The sequence below is a fragment of the Egretta garzetta genome, unplaced genomic scaffold (genome assembly GCF_000687185.1).
Source record: "Egretta garzetta isolate BGI_Z169 unplaced genomic scaffold, ASM68718v1 scaffold251, whole genome shotgun sequence".
Taxonomy (NCBI): Eukaryota; Metazoa; Chordata; class Aves; order Pelecaniformes; family Ardeidae; genus Egretta; species Egretta garzetta.
The window spans coordinates 4952971-4971014 of record NW_009258952.1 but is presented as its reverse complement, the minus strand read 5'-3'; the positions used below and the strand labels follow the sequence as shown (position 1 = coordinate 4971014).

Genomic DNA, 18044 nt, shown 5'->3' with positions numbered 1-18044 from the left:
GGATGACAAGCTGACCATGAGCCAGCAGTGTGCCCTTGTTGCCAAGAAGGCCAATGGTATCCTGGGGTGCATTAAGAGGAGTGTGGCCAGCAGGTCAAGGGAGGTTATCCTCCCCCTCTACTCTGCCCTGGTGAGACCCCACCTGGAGTACTGTGTCCAGTTCTGGGCTCCCCAGTTCGAGAAATATGACGAACTCCTAGAAAGAGTCCAGAAGAGAGCAACTAGGATGATAAAGGGACTGGAGCACCTCCCCTATGAGGAAAGGCTGAGAGAGTTGGGCTTGTTCAGCCTGAAGAAGAGAAGACTGAGAGGGGACCTCATCAACACGTACAAATATCTTAAGGGTGGAAGTCACGAGGATGGAGCCAGACTCTTTGCAGTGGTGTCCAGCGACAGGACAAGGGGCAATGGGTACAAACTGAGACATAAGAGGTTTCAGTTGAATATGAGGAAAAACTTCTTTACTCTGAGGGTGACAGAGCACTGGAACAGGCTGCCCAGGGGGGTTGTGGAGTCTCCTTCTCTGGAGATACTCAAAGCCCGCCTGGACGAAGTCGTGTGTAACATGCTCTGGGTGAACCTGCTTTAGCAGGGGGGTTGGACTGGATGATCTCCCGAGGTCCCTTCCAATCCTTGCCATTCTGTGATTCTGTGGTACTACTCTTGAACTCCTGAAGCTGTATGTGTCTGGTTTGCGATATTAGCACTGTCATTGCTATTCACTTATGCAATATATTCATAGCTATATTTCAATTCTGCCCATTAAGCCATTTTATTTGCCAAATTTTCTCTTAAAATAGCATATGGTTTCAACAGTGTGTTAAAAAAAGGAAACCAAAATAAAATAAAAATAATAAAATAGTCAAGGTGATCTGAATAAAAGAAACCTTAGAGGTCAAAGACCTGAAACAGTCTGGAAGGAGCTTTAAAAAAATTGTAAAAATAGGCATACAATTGTTAAATAAATATTACATGTTATTTAGTAATTTATGTTATTCAATAATTATTCGCTTTCCTCAAATTGTCATGTATATATTTTCCTATAAGTTTTAATTATTCTTTAGTCAAATGCCTATTAATTCTACATACAAAGCAGAGGTTGTAAATAAATAACAGTGGTCATGAATGTCCCTTCAAAGCACATATACAATTAAACAAAAAATTCAGCTACCTAAGACAGAAATATTAATAATCTTGAAATAAAACCCTTACCATCTATGCAGTTCCACAATCAAAATTAGAAAACAGCCAATCTGCTACAAGTTTATATGCAATAAAATTGAGGCACTTTAATGGGACAAGACAAAATGATAATTTATAACTTTGCTCACAATAAATCAATGTGCTGCTATTTCTCAGACCTGTAAAACTGGTTTAGCTATTATTATAACCTCTATCAAGGATTAAAGGCCTGACTACAAAAAGAAAGAGCTTTCTGAAATTAACTTTGGGAACAGAACACCAACTAATGTCATCAGAGGTTTTCTTCTGTTTATCTAGTGGTCAGGACAAGTAATTGGATCCATTTCATCACATCTAAACTTGCTCTTGGTGTGACAGATAAAAATGAACATATTATCTCTGGATATTTTACTTCCACATTCAATTAAATTAAATGAAAACATTGTTTAAGTAGTTTATACACAGGCTTTTTATTCTGATAAGGTTTTTTTGCATGTCATAATGAATCCACTGAGACTTCCTGAAGGCGGGAGAAACAGCACTGTAGTTTTAGTATGAAAATATCACGAAAGGGTAAAAACAGGGCTACAGTGTTTACAAATATACATAATAAAGCAACTGATCTACAGAATTTCTTTGACTCTTTCTTTCACAAGTCTTCTTAGACAAGGGAAACTTCTACGTATTCACTGCTTTCAAGATGATTTTTTTTTTTTTTTCATTCAAACCAAAGATTTTGCCTTTATTGAAACTCCTCCAGTGGAAAACCAAATTCTCAGCCCATCTTTCTAATACTGGCCTGCATCACACAGTCCTCTTCTGATGCCTCACACAACCATTACTAACTGTGGACACTCCCACGGGGGTCTGAGCAAGGGAAAAGGCACGGTCAGTGATAGGATCACTCTTTCAAATACTTCCACATAGCATAAAAAGCTGGAGATCCAAGTTTATACTAATAAATAAGATTCTGCAACAAAAGCAACACAAGATCTTCTTTTGCTTCAGAGAGAAAAATAATAAATCATCAAGAAAGACCACTGAGGTCCAAGGAAATGAAGATTGCTAGCCTATCTGGATAGACAGAAGGAGGGACTTAAAGATTTAAGTGAAAACATAACTAATTTGCTGGAGAAGGAGGTGCTGGAATGTCATAAATTCTGCTTGTGATCAGAAGTGACATTTTGGCATGGTTTGCAGACAAGTAAAAACATGTTCAGGTATGCTGTTCTGAATTGTTCCGGCATGAAATTATCCCTGAGTGAAAACACAAGAGAAAAGAATTCTTTCCTGTTCCTAATCTTTCTTAACCTGCTGTTGTGCTATCTAACAAAATATCACAGTTATATCAAATCTTTGTGAATGTTCTTAATTTAAAAATTAAAGAAATATTAACTATCTACTGTTCCTGTATTAGGTCCAGAGCCTTTAACTGGACAGGCTAAAACACTTCATGGAAGGCTTTTTTTTTTGGTGGTATTTCAGGTATAAATAAAGCCACAAAGAAACTGAAAATCTGAAAGGAGTTCTTACAAGATTTACACTATTTTTTTAAACCAAAATGCTTGGTGATATTCATATCCATATTTCAGAATACTTGTCTGTATTGCAATCCTCTGATCACCCATAGCACAAAAAAATTTTTTTCAAGAAGACAAGTAAAAGTCAATAAATCATGAACCAACAGTAATATCAGGGGTCAAGATAGAAACCACCAGGTGAAATAAAAATAAGAAGAGTATAAAAATGCAGAACAACTACAAGAAAAGCATCTAGAAGGCACATAACCTAATTGCCATTTGTTTCACCACAAGAAAGACGGAAGTTCAAACTGGCTTTCTGATACTGTGTTTCATACTCTTCTCGTATAACTGACCGTAAAGCAAAGAGATAAACACAGAGGCATCCGCTTCATATTACGGCCCCACTTTGCTTGAGTTTGAACATAACATAGTAAGGGCATTATCTCTAACGTGACAGCAGATGATACCTGCATAACAAACTCTCGACGGCGAGGCATTCCTCTCTCTGAAAGTAGAACATACTCTGGCTCCTTCTCCTTTTTGGCCTGTTGGATCTGAGCCAGACGGCTGATGGGATTCATTCCTTGACCGTATTCTGGTCCAGTCTAAAAAAGGTTTAAGAGAAAGAACCATTATTTCAGCGTATATCCATAGAACAATGCTGCTTCAATAAATCATTTACTAGGGCTACCTCTTCTTTAATACTCCCTCTGAAAGAATTAGAAGTAGATTTCTCCCCATCTTCTGATCATGAAACAGAAGGTAAGAATACTCAAGCTCAAAACTACATCAAATAATCTGCACCTATTGGCTGGCACTGCTGCAGGTAGTGGGCATATCAAGCCTCTGTAAGCCACTAATACCCTCATTTATCTACGGAGGTCCTATGGGGATGGGTGAAAATTAGCAGATTCATCAATCAATTATATCTCATTGCCCCATTTCCATGATCCTTCCCCCTAGCACCTTAAAATAGGTTGCTACAATGCTGGAACATGCACTATGCTAAGAAGAGGTGGGATTTACAGGGGGACAAAAAAGTTTTGCCATATAACAAGGAAGCTGCCTCTCTCAGCCTTCCTTCTCAGCACTCCTGCCTTTCATCCTACACTGCAACTAAAGGTGTGGAAGGTTTACTCTGTTTGCATGTCATAGGAATTTGCCCTCAAAATAGTTTTATGTAGTGAAGCTAGAAAAGGCAGAGAGGAATATCTCCAATAGCTAGAAGTGTTGCAAATTGTGAGCCACCTACAAAGTATTTCAAATGCTTAACAGGCAATAATTCTCACAATAATATGTCAAAATGTATGGTTGGTGGGGGAATTGATCTGATGGGGGGAAACCAAAAGGACTGAGAACTGGTCTGTCCAGGATTACACAGACAGGTGGAAACCTACAGTCCTTATAAACCACCTAGTTCTGAAATCCTTTTAATACAATACTACTCACATGGCAAATGCTCTCTCAAAGCAAATAGCTATGAAAATACTTGTTTGTCTTAAAAGAGAAGAAATTAAGACCCCAGAATATTTATCTGAAATCATATTTAAATGATTTATATACCCTAACACCAAGAAAGAACTCGCAAACGTAAATGGCATTTGAATGTAGAATTGTTTCTGTGTTATTGAGATTTGCCCTTTTCACGAAGCCATTTGCAGAAGAGAATATCAGCAGTCATGCTTGTTTGAGCTTCTCAAATAAGAACAAACAAGTGGTCCAGAACCTAAAGAGATGATCAGCAACTGAAGGCAAAGACCAGAGAGTGATATTATACTAAGCAAGCTGTGCAGCAGATCCTTCATAGCATAACTGCTGAAGTTGTTAGAGAAGATGTAGGTGAAAGAATTAAGACAATGTCATGTGCAAGGGCAGCTGCGTGGGCAAGGAGCCAGGCAGAGACAAAATGCAGAGCAGGCTAAATAAAGTGCAGGCCATAAGATATAGCCTCATAAATACATATACAAATAAAAAGAAGTTATTGTTGCCACTTTGTTTGATGCTTAAAACATGTGCAGGTTAAATTAAAAGAAATGGGCACACTGAAAGCATTTCAGAAGTTTGGATAATTGAAAAATAAAAACCTTCTACATATCCAGGTTATTTTGACTATTAATGTCTCTTTCTAACATGGCCAACTTTGGATAGTTCAGTTTAGGACTGTAATGTAAATGGTATATGGTAATACAAGACATTTTTATATTATTATACCCTTAGCATCTTTCTTGAGAAAAACTTTCCAAAATAAGACAGCCAGAGCCAAGAGCCTTTTCAAATCTTGCAGCTTTAAAGCTGCATTAACGCTGGTGGTTTTCCATTAAATAATTTTTATGCTCATTTTTGCTTAGAAGTTTTTGAGAACTGGATCCCCAGAATTTCAGTAGGAGCTGGGTATTTGATTAACCTAGGGTGGGGTTTTTTTTGAAAAATCACTCATTCTGTTTTGAAGGCAAATGAAAAGAGGAAGATGATGAAGTAAGCCCTTTGTACATTTTCCAAACCCAGCTTTGCACTCTCCAAAGTATTTGCTTATTTTAGATGGCTTTTCTGTTGGCTGCTCCTACAGAACTCTGCACTCGGTGTACCAAGTATACAGATTTCTAGTAGTCACACTTTTAGTAAAGTTAGTACTGATTTACTTCTATCAATGTAACACTCAATGAAGATTGAGTTCAAGCCATACTGGTATAATGCTGTCCAGCCTAACATAGTGCAAGCTGTGGATAACATAATTCAGAAAAATTGAATTTTTCTTTTTTTTTTTAAACTAACAAGAAGCAAATACAGAAGAAGAGGTGGAATTTAGGTCCTAATACTATATTCTGAAGCACAGGTTTTGGACATGAAGGTTTCCTGGTTTTTCCTGCAATTGAAATCTCAAGGTTCCTGATCTGCATAGCATGGGGCAAAAGTGACTCTGCAACACCAGACAGAAAGTGAGCAACTCTCCACCATTATTTACATCAAGCTAAAATGAGTATGAATGCCTATTAATGTGTCCTTATGTACGCCTAAATGACTATCCAACATGTCAGACAACAGAAAATCATGTACAAAGAGTTTAACTACTTCCTCACAAAATAATATTCCTAAAATAAAATGAAATGTAGCAGATTTTGGCCATTTCCAAGGCCTCGTCTTCTGCACTGAACAGATGACAAGTTAATCTGATCAGTCGTTCAGTGCTGAGACTAGGTAGTGATGCTTCATAAATACATGGACACTATACGGCTACTTTTGTTAGATCATTTGGAAGATTAATTACTTCAGATGACACTCTGGTTTTGTATGAATTTAGGATGAGTAGGCAAACCAGGGCTAGTCATCACAGACTGACTGAATTGTAGAAGTAGCAATAAATCTACTGCCACCAAGAAAAAAAGCACCATTTAAGAAGCTTGAGCTCACAAGAATCCAGAGCCTCTGAAGGAAGCCTCATCAGTGCAGCAGGAAGCGTATTAATATCCGCTGAGACAGGGCATATTTTAATGGAGGGATGGTTCAAGGTCTGCAAGTCCTCCATGGGTTGATCTCCAGTCAATTATTCTGTCTGTATGTGAGAGCTAAAGAGCACTATCAAACACAGGCGCGTGAAACAAAAAAAGTATTGTCCTTTGACGCTTCATAAGTGACACGCTAGGCTGAGATGTCAACATACTCTTGGTCTTCTTTCAAATCTTTCAAAAATCAAAACAAATTGAAGTTGAAGCCACACAACTCCCGAATCTAGCTCCACGAGGGGAGGAAGCTGGACCGTGCACCACTTCCCCATGTATCTACTATTTCGTATCTCTCTCTCCCTCTTCAAACTGGGAACGGGGTAAAGACCAGGAAGAGAATCACCATATATGCTAGTAGGGCCTCCCAGAGATAATAGTAAAAATTCACATGGCTGTACACAGCTGCTTGGAGGTTTCGATCCTCCACTGGACTTGAACCAAACCCCAGAAGACTTCAGTGATGTGAGCTCAGTTTTAGGCTGAGCACCTTACAAGCAATTACGAGAATTTCACAGCGTCCTCAGAATTTAAAAAAGTACAGGCATATTAGCACAGGCAAACAAGTAACAGTATCAACAGCAAACCACAAATAAGCCTTCACTGATTTAAAAACTGAGTAACTCCGTTACTTTCTGACCAAACATTCTTAATTCTGTCAAAGGCAGACACATACCTTCAATATTGTTTTTGGACGTTTTTTAAAGTAAAGTTTTGGCTTTTCAATCACCGGAAGCGGAGGAAGTTTCTTAAGTTCCTGTAGGACAGCCATTGCAGCACGTTTCTTTGAGAGTTTCTTACTGTTGCCTTCTCCTTCTGCAGTGAATTCTCCTACTGTAACTCGTGTAACAAAGCTCTTCATGTGAGGAGGTCCACTTTCTTTAATCACCTTTGAAGCGAAAGTAACATTGAGTCAAATCACCCTGCAAGACTGTAACTGAATGTTTGTATTTCTGCAATGTGCTTAGTACTAGCGCAGTTTTCCTGCTAATCGAAGGCATCAGATGGGCTTTCATAAAGTCTGGACAAGTATTAATGACAGTACCAGGTTTGAGGACAGAAAATTAAGACTAATTAGATAAAGCAAAGCCAACCATCTTATTCAGTGTTTCACAGAAAATACAGTAGGCCTGTATTTTCAAAAAGATTTATACAATAACACAATGCACAACAACAATGCATATTTAAACCAAGCCTGCTGGATTTTTCATTGCAAGGTGCTTCACATACCAAAGAAATTAAATTCATGAAGATCTACCAGGCTTTGGTTATTTATTTACATAAAACATATTCAAAACTGGATTTATATGGCATCACTTCAACCCATTTGTAATTTTCTTCCACTATCGTTAAAATGTAGGATGTTCACGCACAGTCCCAAACTTCAGTCTTAAAGGCCCCCATTTTTATGCTCTCCTAGCTGCAGGCAGCGTGCCTGCTCTCAACCCTTACCTCGGCAGAGCACACAACTCAGGGCAATATCCCGTACATCTTGCCTCCACAACTCTCAGCTGTCTTTCCCAACAGTACCAAAAGGAATTATCAAAAGGGCCACCATAACTCACACAAAAGCCAATCAGTTCTGAAAAGTTTCATTTATTCATTTCCTTCCGAAGATATTCAGGATGACCATGAGAAAACCCACTTGAAATACTTCACCGCTATTAGAAGTTACAGTAATATGGGGGAAAAATGAAGTTCTGCATGCTTTTAGCTCTTTTTCTGTCTCCATTTTTCCACACACACCCTGTCTCCTTTTAGGAGGCTATACTGATGGGATGCATTCACCAACAAATCACAGCACCGCCAGTGCTAAGACAGCCATCTCCTCATGTGTGCACCATTGACTGATCTGGATAATGTCTATGAGGAATTAGAGACCTCATTTGGGAAAAGGTTCAGTTATTTTGTCTGCTGGGCGGAAGCAGCTTCCTAATTTAATCTTTCTTATGTGTAATGTGCATAAGGAGACATTAGGGCATCCGACAGGCACCTCTCTGTATTATCTTCAAAATCAATACAAATACATATTTTTTCAGTAGGTACAATTACATCAAGCCATTTGTTGAAGAATTATAATGCCTGAGTGCAAGGGAACTGAGGTAAAGGTGCTAGGGACGTCTTGGTGTAATAACTATATTTTTAATGGGCTGAAACCTTCAACCTTAATATTATTACAACATGTTTTGTATTAAAGTTCTTTTTATCAAGGTCGTGTCCCTTGCATTATTTAGTTTTGCTGTTACACTGTAATGAGGTCTCCTTAGGCTTGTATTTCTTTTTTAAGCTCTCTTTTGTGGCAACTTCACCCAGCAAATACAATTATCGCAGCATATATCAATAAAAAGACACAAAATGAAAATTAACAGACAACTTTGTCCGCATTTTCCCAGAATAAGACAGCATCTGTGCCAGCATGGGATTTTTCTGTTGTAACCCAGGAGTGTTCCCACTCTAAGATTCCAGGTAATAATTTCAGAAGTGTTTTCAAGATTGCCTCACTTGGAAGTCATCCGCTAGTGCTTCCCGGTGTGCAAAGGCAGCACCATTTTCGAGGCACGGACCCATGGGGAGCCAGGGGAAGCTGTGCTGCCCACGCCAGAGCTGGGATGAGCCCACACCAGGATCTCCCGCTCTCGGGCACAGTCGGGTTTCAGGTCGGTGATGAACACCTCCATCACTCTGCAGTGTTTCCCACTCTGTTTTAAAGGCTTATCTTAATCCATCCCTGTACATTGCTATCCAAGTATTACAACACATTGGCTGTAAAACATGGCTAAATTAACCTTACTAAGGTCCTTAATCTTTATGTGGTCTTACTAATACCATTATATAGGTGTTTCTACTTACATGCAATATAATGTGTTAATAAAAAAATCAAGAATGTCTATAGTGACCAGATGAAAAAGGACAAAATAACTTGCTTAAGAAATATAATTGCTGAGTTCCTAAAATATTAGCTTTATATAAGTTTTCTCATATATATATATAAATGTACACAAATATATATATATATGAAAAAGAATGTTAACACAAAATGAGATTGTATTTTCATATACATGAAAATATATTTCTTAATATAAAACTAATGTATTCCGGTATGGTTTTCATCCTTTAAACTTTTAAGTATGTGATACAAGGTAAATAATTGCCTGGAAAACATTCAAAACTGTTTCTTTGTTAGTGTGCAAATGAAACAAAGTCTGTGTTGTCAATGGAATGAACCCCATAGGATTCAGATGGGATCTTAATCAAGCTAAACATCCAAATTTGGTGATTTAGCAAAAAAAAAAAAAAAAAAATTTACCTAACAACATTTTTGGTTAACCCCAGATTTTAGATCTTTTTACTCCATGTGATTTCAAACAGTGTGCTATAAGCCTAGGGACAGAAAACACTATAAAGAAACTCAGCCTTTGCTATCCAAGAACACTACATGCATTAGTACATTAAACTATTTCCTCAGTTGAAAGATACGACCCGTGGACCAAATCATGGCTAATTTAAAGCTGAGAATTTGATTAAGGGTGACAGTTCAATACACTTTTCTTTTTCTGTTCCACTGATTTAAAGAATAACTCCAGCAAGAGAAAACACATGGGGCCAAAACACATCTAAGGTCAAGTTACATCTAGAGTGAATTTGGCTCAACTTAATGAATCATGCTGACAAATGAAAAACAGCAGTACAACGAAAGAGCAACAGTGCTTCAATTATTAATTAGACTCCAGGTAAAAAATTCAAAAGACTGTAAGAAGATTAAATGGACATTAAAAAAAAAAAAAAACAGAGGAGACAAAAAGCAGGTCAACAAAAAGCAGGTCAACAAAAACATGTCACCTACATCCATGATTATTTAGAAATTTTAAAATACCAATATATTTACATGTGCTTGTGCGGACAGACATAGCAGATTTTCCCAGTTTAAGAAAAAAAAGAAAAAAGTCTGGATGTTTTAATAAAACTGGAGTGAGGAAGGGTGACCATCATGCAAAACGCGTGTGAGTGCTACTCAGTACGTCAAGCATCCAGTCTGAAGCCTTAATCCCCAGGAGAGCAGGAGCCAGACGGGTGTGAAACTTCCCACTGAGAACTTGCTCAGTCTCCCAGAGTCAGCAATTTGGTCTGTTCCTGGTTCAAAACACACGATCTCTGCCTCACTGCAATAAGACTGGGATACAAGAAACTGCAACTTTTTTTTCCCAGCAGAACACTGGAAGAGGATGGAGGGGCAGAAAGTTTGCCTGTTCAGGCACTCTATCCCCTCAGTCCTGATATTGAGAATGAAAAAACCCATATTATTGTATTTGGTATTCTAAAGAAAGAACACTCCAATCCTAAGAAAAACACTGAAAATAAAAAGACAATCTGAACTCCCCAACATGTTCTAATACCTGAAGCTGTTGGCCTCAGTTACATCTTCTAGGCTCACCAACTCCTTACTGACAAGTTGGAAATAAAAAACATATATGTTGCAAGAGAACAAAAAAAAAAAAGCAAGATTTTAGCCTACTGTCAAGGAGGGAATAAGCAAAATTACCATTTTACAGCTATTCTAACAATTCCTACAGCAATCAGTTTTGTATCCCTCCTTAAAAATTGTTCATTGAGAGTCCCATAAATGCCTCAGAGGAGTTACATTTTGACTTAAAAGTTGATGAATAAAGGTTAGCTAAAGATGCACCAGCAAGAATGATGGAGTTAAGCTTCATCTTTGTTAGAAATTCTTTGTTAGAAATTCCTTAAAACTCATCCTAAAGTTCCTTGGCAATTAAAATTAGCCATATTACACGCAACAGGATAGACAGAAGGAAGCCACAGGGTTCTGCATGCTCTCCCTATTTTCCACCCCTTGTGCAATTCTGAGCACATGTTTACATAGAACTTTACATCTCTTTATCGCCATTACTTAGTTGCATAACACAGCACTGTTGGAACACTGGCTAAAGCTTCGTTGGATGAAGAAAAGGCAGATCATTTTATAGCTATCGCACAAAAAAAAGCTAGAGAAAGCTTTGATGCCTGCCTGGAATAACACAAAACCATTTGTAAATAAAATCCTATTAGAAACATCAGATCCTGGGGATTACCCATAATTGCTTAGCAGTTTTATTGAAATATAAGTCAGTACCAAGTTCAATCAAAACTCTATTTAAGAATGCCACCTCTACTTAGATTTAAAGGCAGGAAATAATACAAAACCTGTCAGGAGAGCAAGAAACTGTCTTTTTTCAATGTTGTTAACATTCTTTGGCAAGTGACACGTTATGTTTTTCCTGTACTAAGTATCTCTTGCCTTCATTCTCTCCTTACTAAATGCTCTCCCTTAAATAAGATGAAACACAGGAATGAAGTTAAGACGACATTCGAAGCACTATCCCTCTTTTCCTTCCATCCTCCAAGCTATTCTGTGCCCCGTGACCAGTCATCTCCTTGTATTTTAGTGTTCTGATTTGTATGGAACTATTCCAAATACTTTTGAATACTTAAGGTAGAAAATGATGTGTGAAAACTGAAACGTTAATTATGAGCTTCCTTTCTGAAACACAGGCATGTGTTTCCATTATGTCTGATCTTATATGAGAGTTATGCTCTTTCCGTGCAGTTGCAAACTGATACATCAACACCCCTGACACCCCAGTTTTATCCTTGAGATTTTACATTCTCTAAACTTTCTAATTAGTCCGTATTACATAGACCATATATACGAAGCACACATGCGTTTGTATACTGAGGAATTCCTTAGTCAAAACCAGTATTCTTTGCCTTTGGCTCTCTTACCTACCTTCTGAGAGATTTCTCAGATTTCTAAGAAGGTCCAAATAGCTCATTTGACTTTGGCCAATTCATGGGTATGGGATGTCAGTAAACTGCACGCAGCACACTGTAAAGCATGCCACAGCATAATTTATTTTTTTGGCATGCAAATATGTGCCTACACCTCAAAAGGAAAAAACACTGAAGAAAATAATCATCACCAGTATAAGGCACTACACCCACATCCTTTGTATATACTCAGTATAAGTGTAAAACAAAAAGCAGAATAACAAAACTTTAAAGAGCCACTTACATTAGCATTTTCTGCATTTAAAAAAAAAAAAAAAAAAAAAAAGGAAAAAAACCCCAGCTCGGAAGTCTGGTGGTTCCCACCACAACAACGTTAGATTTTTACAACCAGTTTGTGTAAGAACTTTCTCATCGGAAAAATTTTCCTATCACTCAATCTCCCGTAGTTAGTTCATTGATAGCATTGGAGGTATTCCAAATCTTCTTTATTACTTAAGGTAAACAAAGGTGTCAGAAGCAGGTTCATAGATAAAATCATACAAAATGAGAAAAAAAAAATCATGAGGGCTTAAATATAGATAGATAAGGAGTCAAACAGCGTGGAAGATAAAAGATACTCATGACTTTCTGAAAACAGCACACTGGATGCAAAATGTCTCAGTGTGAACTTTCGTAGTGGATGAATGTCTACAGAAAAAGCAAAGACTTTGGCCATCTTGAAGATTATTTCAAATCAGACTGAGTGTGATTACTGATTCTAATCCTACAGCACTATACAGAAGATGCTTGAACTGTCTTTCTGCCATCCACTTGTTTGCAACCACATACATATGGTTAATAATACTTCTGAAAGAGCATCTTATTTAATAGTAAAAACTCACTGTCTTAGACTCTGATATACTACCAATTTTTTTGTTTATAATTTGCATGGATTTAAATGTCATATTCATAATGTATTAATACTATTAACTGTGTTGAGTTTTAGTGGCATTTTTTTTAATACTTTCTTAGCAGACATAAATATGTAACACATACCTCAAAACTGACAGGTATATTGCGCTTCAAAGCAATTTCAAACACTACACTGATCTCAGACTTGTTTGCATCTTTATCTTCTTCTGATTCTTTTCCTGTTTCTCCATTCTGAAAATGAAGAATACATAATCATATTACAATTTTTAGAAGATTAAAAAAACAGAATATGCTTCTCCCCCGATTTCTCAAAGACTTTTGAGTTGTCCTGTTATGCTGTAAATCAGCGTTTGTACATCCATCTCAGCACCCCATTATCAGGCACCTTGCTGACTGTGAAGCCATATATAATGCATTTATACTTCATAATAAAGGAACATATACACATTCATTTAGAAAATAGTTTAGAAAATAATGATATTAATTTAGAAATTAATGACAGATGGCAAAATAACTCCTATGGATTTTAGTCTTATTAATGACATGGGTAAGAATCATCTGAATACACCCTTCTTGTGTTGAACATGAGAAGCAAACAGATCCTTTGACCTGTTTCTCAGTCTCTCTGTGGGTACCCCTTCCAAGCAAGGAATAAGTCTTCTGTACTTCTTGAAAAGTACAGAAGACTGCACTTCTTTCAGAAGAAATTCAGTGAATCACCCCCACGCTTTGACTGGGTCATCAGGTTACAGGTGTCCTCAGCAGGTCCAGCTGGTTAATGGCCCCTCCATCGACTTCCCTCTGGGAGTTATGGCCAGTGTGAAAAGGTAGTGACAGAGAACAGCTTGCTCAACACAGAGCATTATTTATTTATCCATAGGAACATAACAAACAGAGAGGCTAAGAGATAAAACAACAGAAGGCACATGCAAACATTATCCTGCCCCAAATTAAGCTTTGCTTTGCACTTTAGGTAAGTCTTATTTTCCTCAGACAACCACCAGCGCGGGGATCAGTCAAAGAGTTGTCACCTTCTGCAACCACTGCCTTTTGGTGTTTGTCCCCCAGGCTGCATCTTCCTTAGTTCTCAGAGGTTTCACTTTCAGCTACTTTCAAACTGCAAAGCCCTGAATGTTTCAAACTGGGATCTCTCAACAGCCATGTAACCTTGGCCAGGCTCCTAATTTTTTATTAGTGGAGGTAAACATCAAAGAAACTTGGGCTGAATTAGGTGGATTCCTGCAGAGTTCCCGTCTTTCTTACATAACCAAGGCTGATCTAAATCTTCAGCCACCAGCATAGCTAAAAAATCCAGATACTGAAGTTATAAAATAACATTAAAAAAGAATTAGGTTCTTCACATTAACAACAAAATTGATCAATATTTTATCTACCATTTGTTAATTCTTAATATATTAATCTTTAAGATAACTCAGGACAAAAAATGCAGCAGTCAGCTACAGCCCACAGACATGAAGCACTTTTTGCCTCATTAAATGGTTGCAAAATTTTCAATCTGAAAAAGCAATTTACATCCCTGATATTGATCTGGAGCTAAATATAAAACAAAAATTTATAAAGTTTATAGAGTCTGCTGAAAATAAAGTGTGCAGCGCAAAGCAAGTGTCGTTAGAATGAAGTTATGGAGGACCTCTAGCTCTTTTCATATAATGAAATGTAAAGTACCACTGAAATCAAGGCGTAGGTCATTATTTATAGGGCAGGCAAAGCATTGATTCAGTGAAGGACTTAGGTTCAGAGTTAAAAGGACAATATTTAAAAGTAAAAATACATTTTGCAGATATAAAGAATATCAAATATAAAGAGTGGGGTACTGTTATTCTGTAAAAAAACCTTAGTGAGAATCTTACTATTGTATTCAATTAAGTTTGTATTTTATAAAGGATACTGATAATCTGAAAAGCTGGCAAAAAAAATCCACAAGGATGAACTACTGATTAGAAAAAAAAACTTTACACTGAGAAACTATGGCAACAATCAGTTCTGGAAAAAGATTCCAGATTACTTAAGCATAATCTGTAAATGTATATGGGGGAAAGATTCTTGATATCTGTTTGTTACATTTAGCAAAGATAAGAAAATACCAATTAGAAAATGAAGCTAGGCGAATTTAGAGCAAATTATCTTTTAAACAGGGAATAATAAACCACTGGTATAATTTACATAAAATAATATAAAGCCCACTGGACTGTCACCAAGCCTTTAAGTCAAGAATTTTTAGGTTTGCTAGCTATACTCTAGCTTAACCAGATATGTAGAGTCTAATGTAGAAACTACTGTTCAAAATTTCATGATTAATACAAACACATCGGTCTAGAAAATCCCCAATTGTCCCTTCTGCCCTTACAATTTCACCTCTTGCACATTTTTCCATCAAACACAGTAGAGAGCTTAACCATGAGTGGAGACTAGGGAGGATCGTAGACTTTAAGGCTTAGACCTTAGTACTGAGCAATAAAGTTTCAAGCCTCAGCCATATGACTTCCCTAAGGAAGATAAAATACGCTCAGGAGTGCCTCGAGTACTTTGGATTTAAATTTGATCCTCATTCCACAACTGACACTTTAATTGTAAGGCCTTTCTTTGCCTCGCATCTAGGAGACAGCAGAGGTGCTTTGGCAGACACACAATAGCTCTTTTATGAAAACAGGTTCACACGCACCTGTAACCCTGCCCTGTTTGCTGATTGCTTCTCGTTTCTGCTCACCTTATGCTCTTCTATACATTTGCGCAATGAAGTATTAAGATGGCCATATTCCTCTTCAGTGGTTTAATAAAAAATGTATCCTTAACTAAGTTTAAAAAAAAAAAGGGGGAAAAAAAGGGTATCTCAAAATGAAAGAATATACAGAAGCCTCCTTTAAGCAAACACATCTATGAAGGCCAAAAGGTAAAGCCATGTATTTACTGTGCTATATAGTCCATGGATCCCATTCCAGTGAATTGCACTGAGTTACTGATGGGATGCAGGGCTAGATCGGTACCAGCAGGTCTGTCCTCACTCCCCTCTCTGCTCTCACTGGAAGCACAGTGGCAGTGGCTGGGGGAGAAAGACACTCAATCAGTCATGTAATTGAGGCCAGCCAGACTCCAATACATACTGGCTCTGATCCATGCATGACGTTTGAGAAACGATGAATCAATCATCCTCCATGGCTGACCCAGCAGGTCAGTTCTGCTGAAGAAAGCAGAGTTTTACTGAGCTGGACCATGTCCTGTGGTGAGGGCACATCCACCACTGCATAGCAGCCCTGTGTGCACTTCACATGACCAGCAGCAGGGAGGAGCCTGAATCTTGGCACTATGAAGCCCTTAGACTTTACTTTGACCTAGGCATAGTGTCACCTCTAGCCTTCTCAAGTCACCTACAACTCTAACACATAAAGTGACAAAGATGTTTCCTCATGACTAGCCCGCAACCAGCTCCCTTTACCCTCAACACGACCAAGCCACAGAGGTTTTCCTGACTGAGAACTTGATTTAGTCTCCTACCCACAGACACCTGCTATTGAGATCCTACAGTATCCCAAGCGGTCTTCAACTGCTGCACCAGAAACTCACAGTCCTCCCACAGGTCTTGCGAGTACTATGTGAATGTCTCAGCTGATCTACACACAGTATTGTCTCCTGGTAAGTCTTCCCTATTTTTCTCATAGCTAACTGTGTATTTGATACATGTATAGCTTATGGTGGTGAAGAGAAGAATGAATTTACTTCATTAGCTCATGAGAGAGACAACACTACAGCATGCTACCAGAATTTGGAAACTCAATTTGCCATGACTACATCTTCTAAAAGCATAACACACACTGATGTAAATAGACACTAAATACACCCAATTAGGGAAGAATGTTAACTGAAGATTTTACTAGTTTTGCTAGGTAAATTACACATATACATGGGCTATGAAAACTCAGTATATAAACAAGGTACATATCCATGTTATTGTATATATTATTTACTTCCACCTACTACTTATTATCCTATGCACTTAGTGGTTTAATTTCCATTGTGATTAATGGATATCTTGAATTCAAAGATTCTTCTGATAAAATAGAATACTAAACATATAATTTTCAAAAACTAAGAATATGCTGAGCTAAAAATATGTTTCAATAATATGAAATTCCCACTCAGGTTTGTGCTAAGGATTCATTATCAAGCAATACATTTGTCTGGAAACCAAAGGAGAAAGAAAGGGAATTAACAGTGAGAAAGGGAACAGGGATTCCTCCTAAGACTTTACATATTCTTTTTGAATAATTTTCCTCTTTAAAAAAAAAACCAATCAATATTAACTATAGTAAGTGATTTTGAAGAGAATTTCCTGGTCCAGAAAAATAATAAAGCAAAACAAAAGGGTGAGTCAAACTCTCTTTGGATCACAAGGAGGACGTAGACGCAGGGTGAGGCAGAAAGAACAAAGATTTTTTTTAATACAGAAAATTATTTCCATTCTTAAAAAGCAGCTCGAAACTACCACACAAGACACTGAAGATACTATTAGTAATGTTTTGTACTGTGCACAGGGGTTCAACAGACGTCATCAGAAAGGATGTACAAAATAAAAAGATTGTCTCCTCATGCATTTATTTTGGCTTATTTGACTGGGCAATTTCATTATATTTGTCCTTTCAATTTGCAAAGATTATTCTGTGAATAATTTTTCTGTTAAGTATTTTTGAAAATATGACACAATGTTTTCATTTTTAAGTAGCAATATACACCAGTTACAAACACAACAGTGAGAAAGCTAGCAATTTAAAAAGGTACTAAGTGGCTAAAAACTTAAAACCATCAGATAAGTGATCGGTAGCTGACAGTGAGCTCCATCAGGATCTTAAGTACAATGGAGACAAGTCATTTCAACTGTAAAGATCACATTCATGGCACAATACACATTCAAGATTAATAATTCATTCTCCATGAAGCCACCGATTACATGGACATGTTCTCCACTTTTGGTATAATCTCAAATATTTTATTTTTTACTTGATCACTGCTGACAATCCCATCTTTAAAATGCCTACTTTTTTTGTTCTTTAAGTCTAGTTTCATGTCAAGTGTGTTATAATAAAGAAATAACACTAACAATTTGTTAGTATTGCTTCTCTAATTACTG

General features: G+C 37.4%; 1 protein-coding gene across 2 annotated transcripts in view; it reads right to left on the bottom strand.

The window, feature by feature from the left end:
• STAU2 (staufen double-stranded RNA binding protein 2) overlaps positions 1-18044 on the bottom strand; it is a 174140-nt gene that overhangs the window by 103423 nt on the left and 52673 nt on the right. For both annotated transcript variants that reach the window (XM_035890092.1, XM_009634492.2), the window contains exons 7-9: positions 13025-13132; positions 6879-7091; positions 3173-3310 (exon numbers count right to left, since the gene is read on the bottom strand). In XM_035890092.1, coding sequence (XP_035745985.1) covers positions 3173-3310; positions 6879-7091; positions 13025-13132 — 459 coding nt within the window. The remainder of the gene's footprint in view (positions 1-3172; positions 3311-6878; positions 7092-13024; positions 13133-18044) is intronic.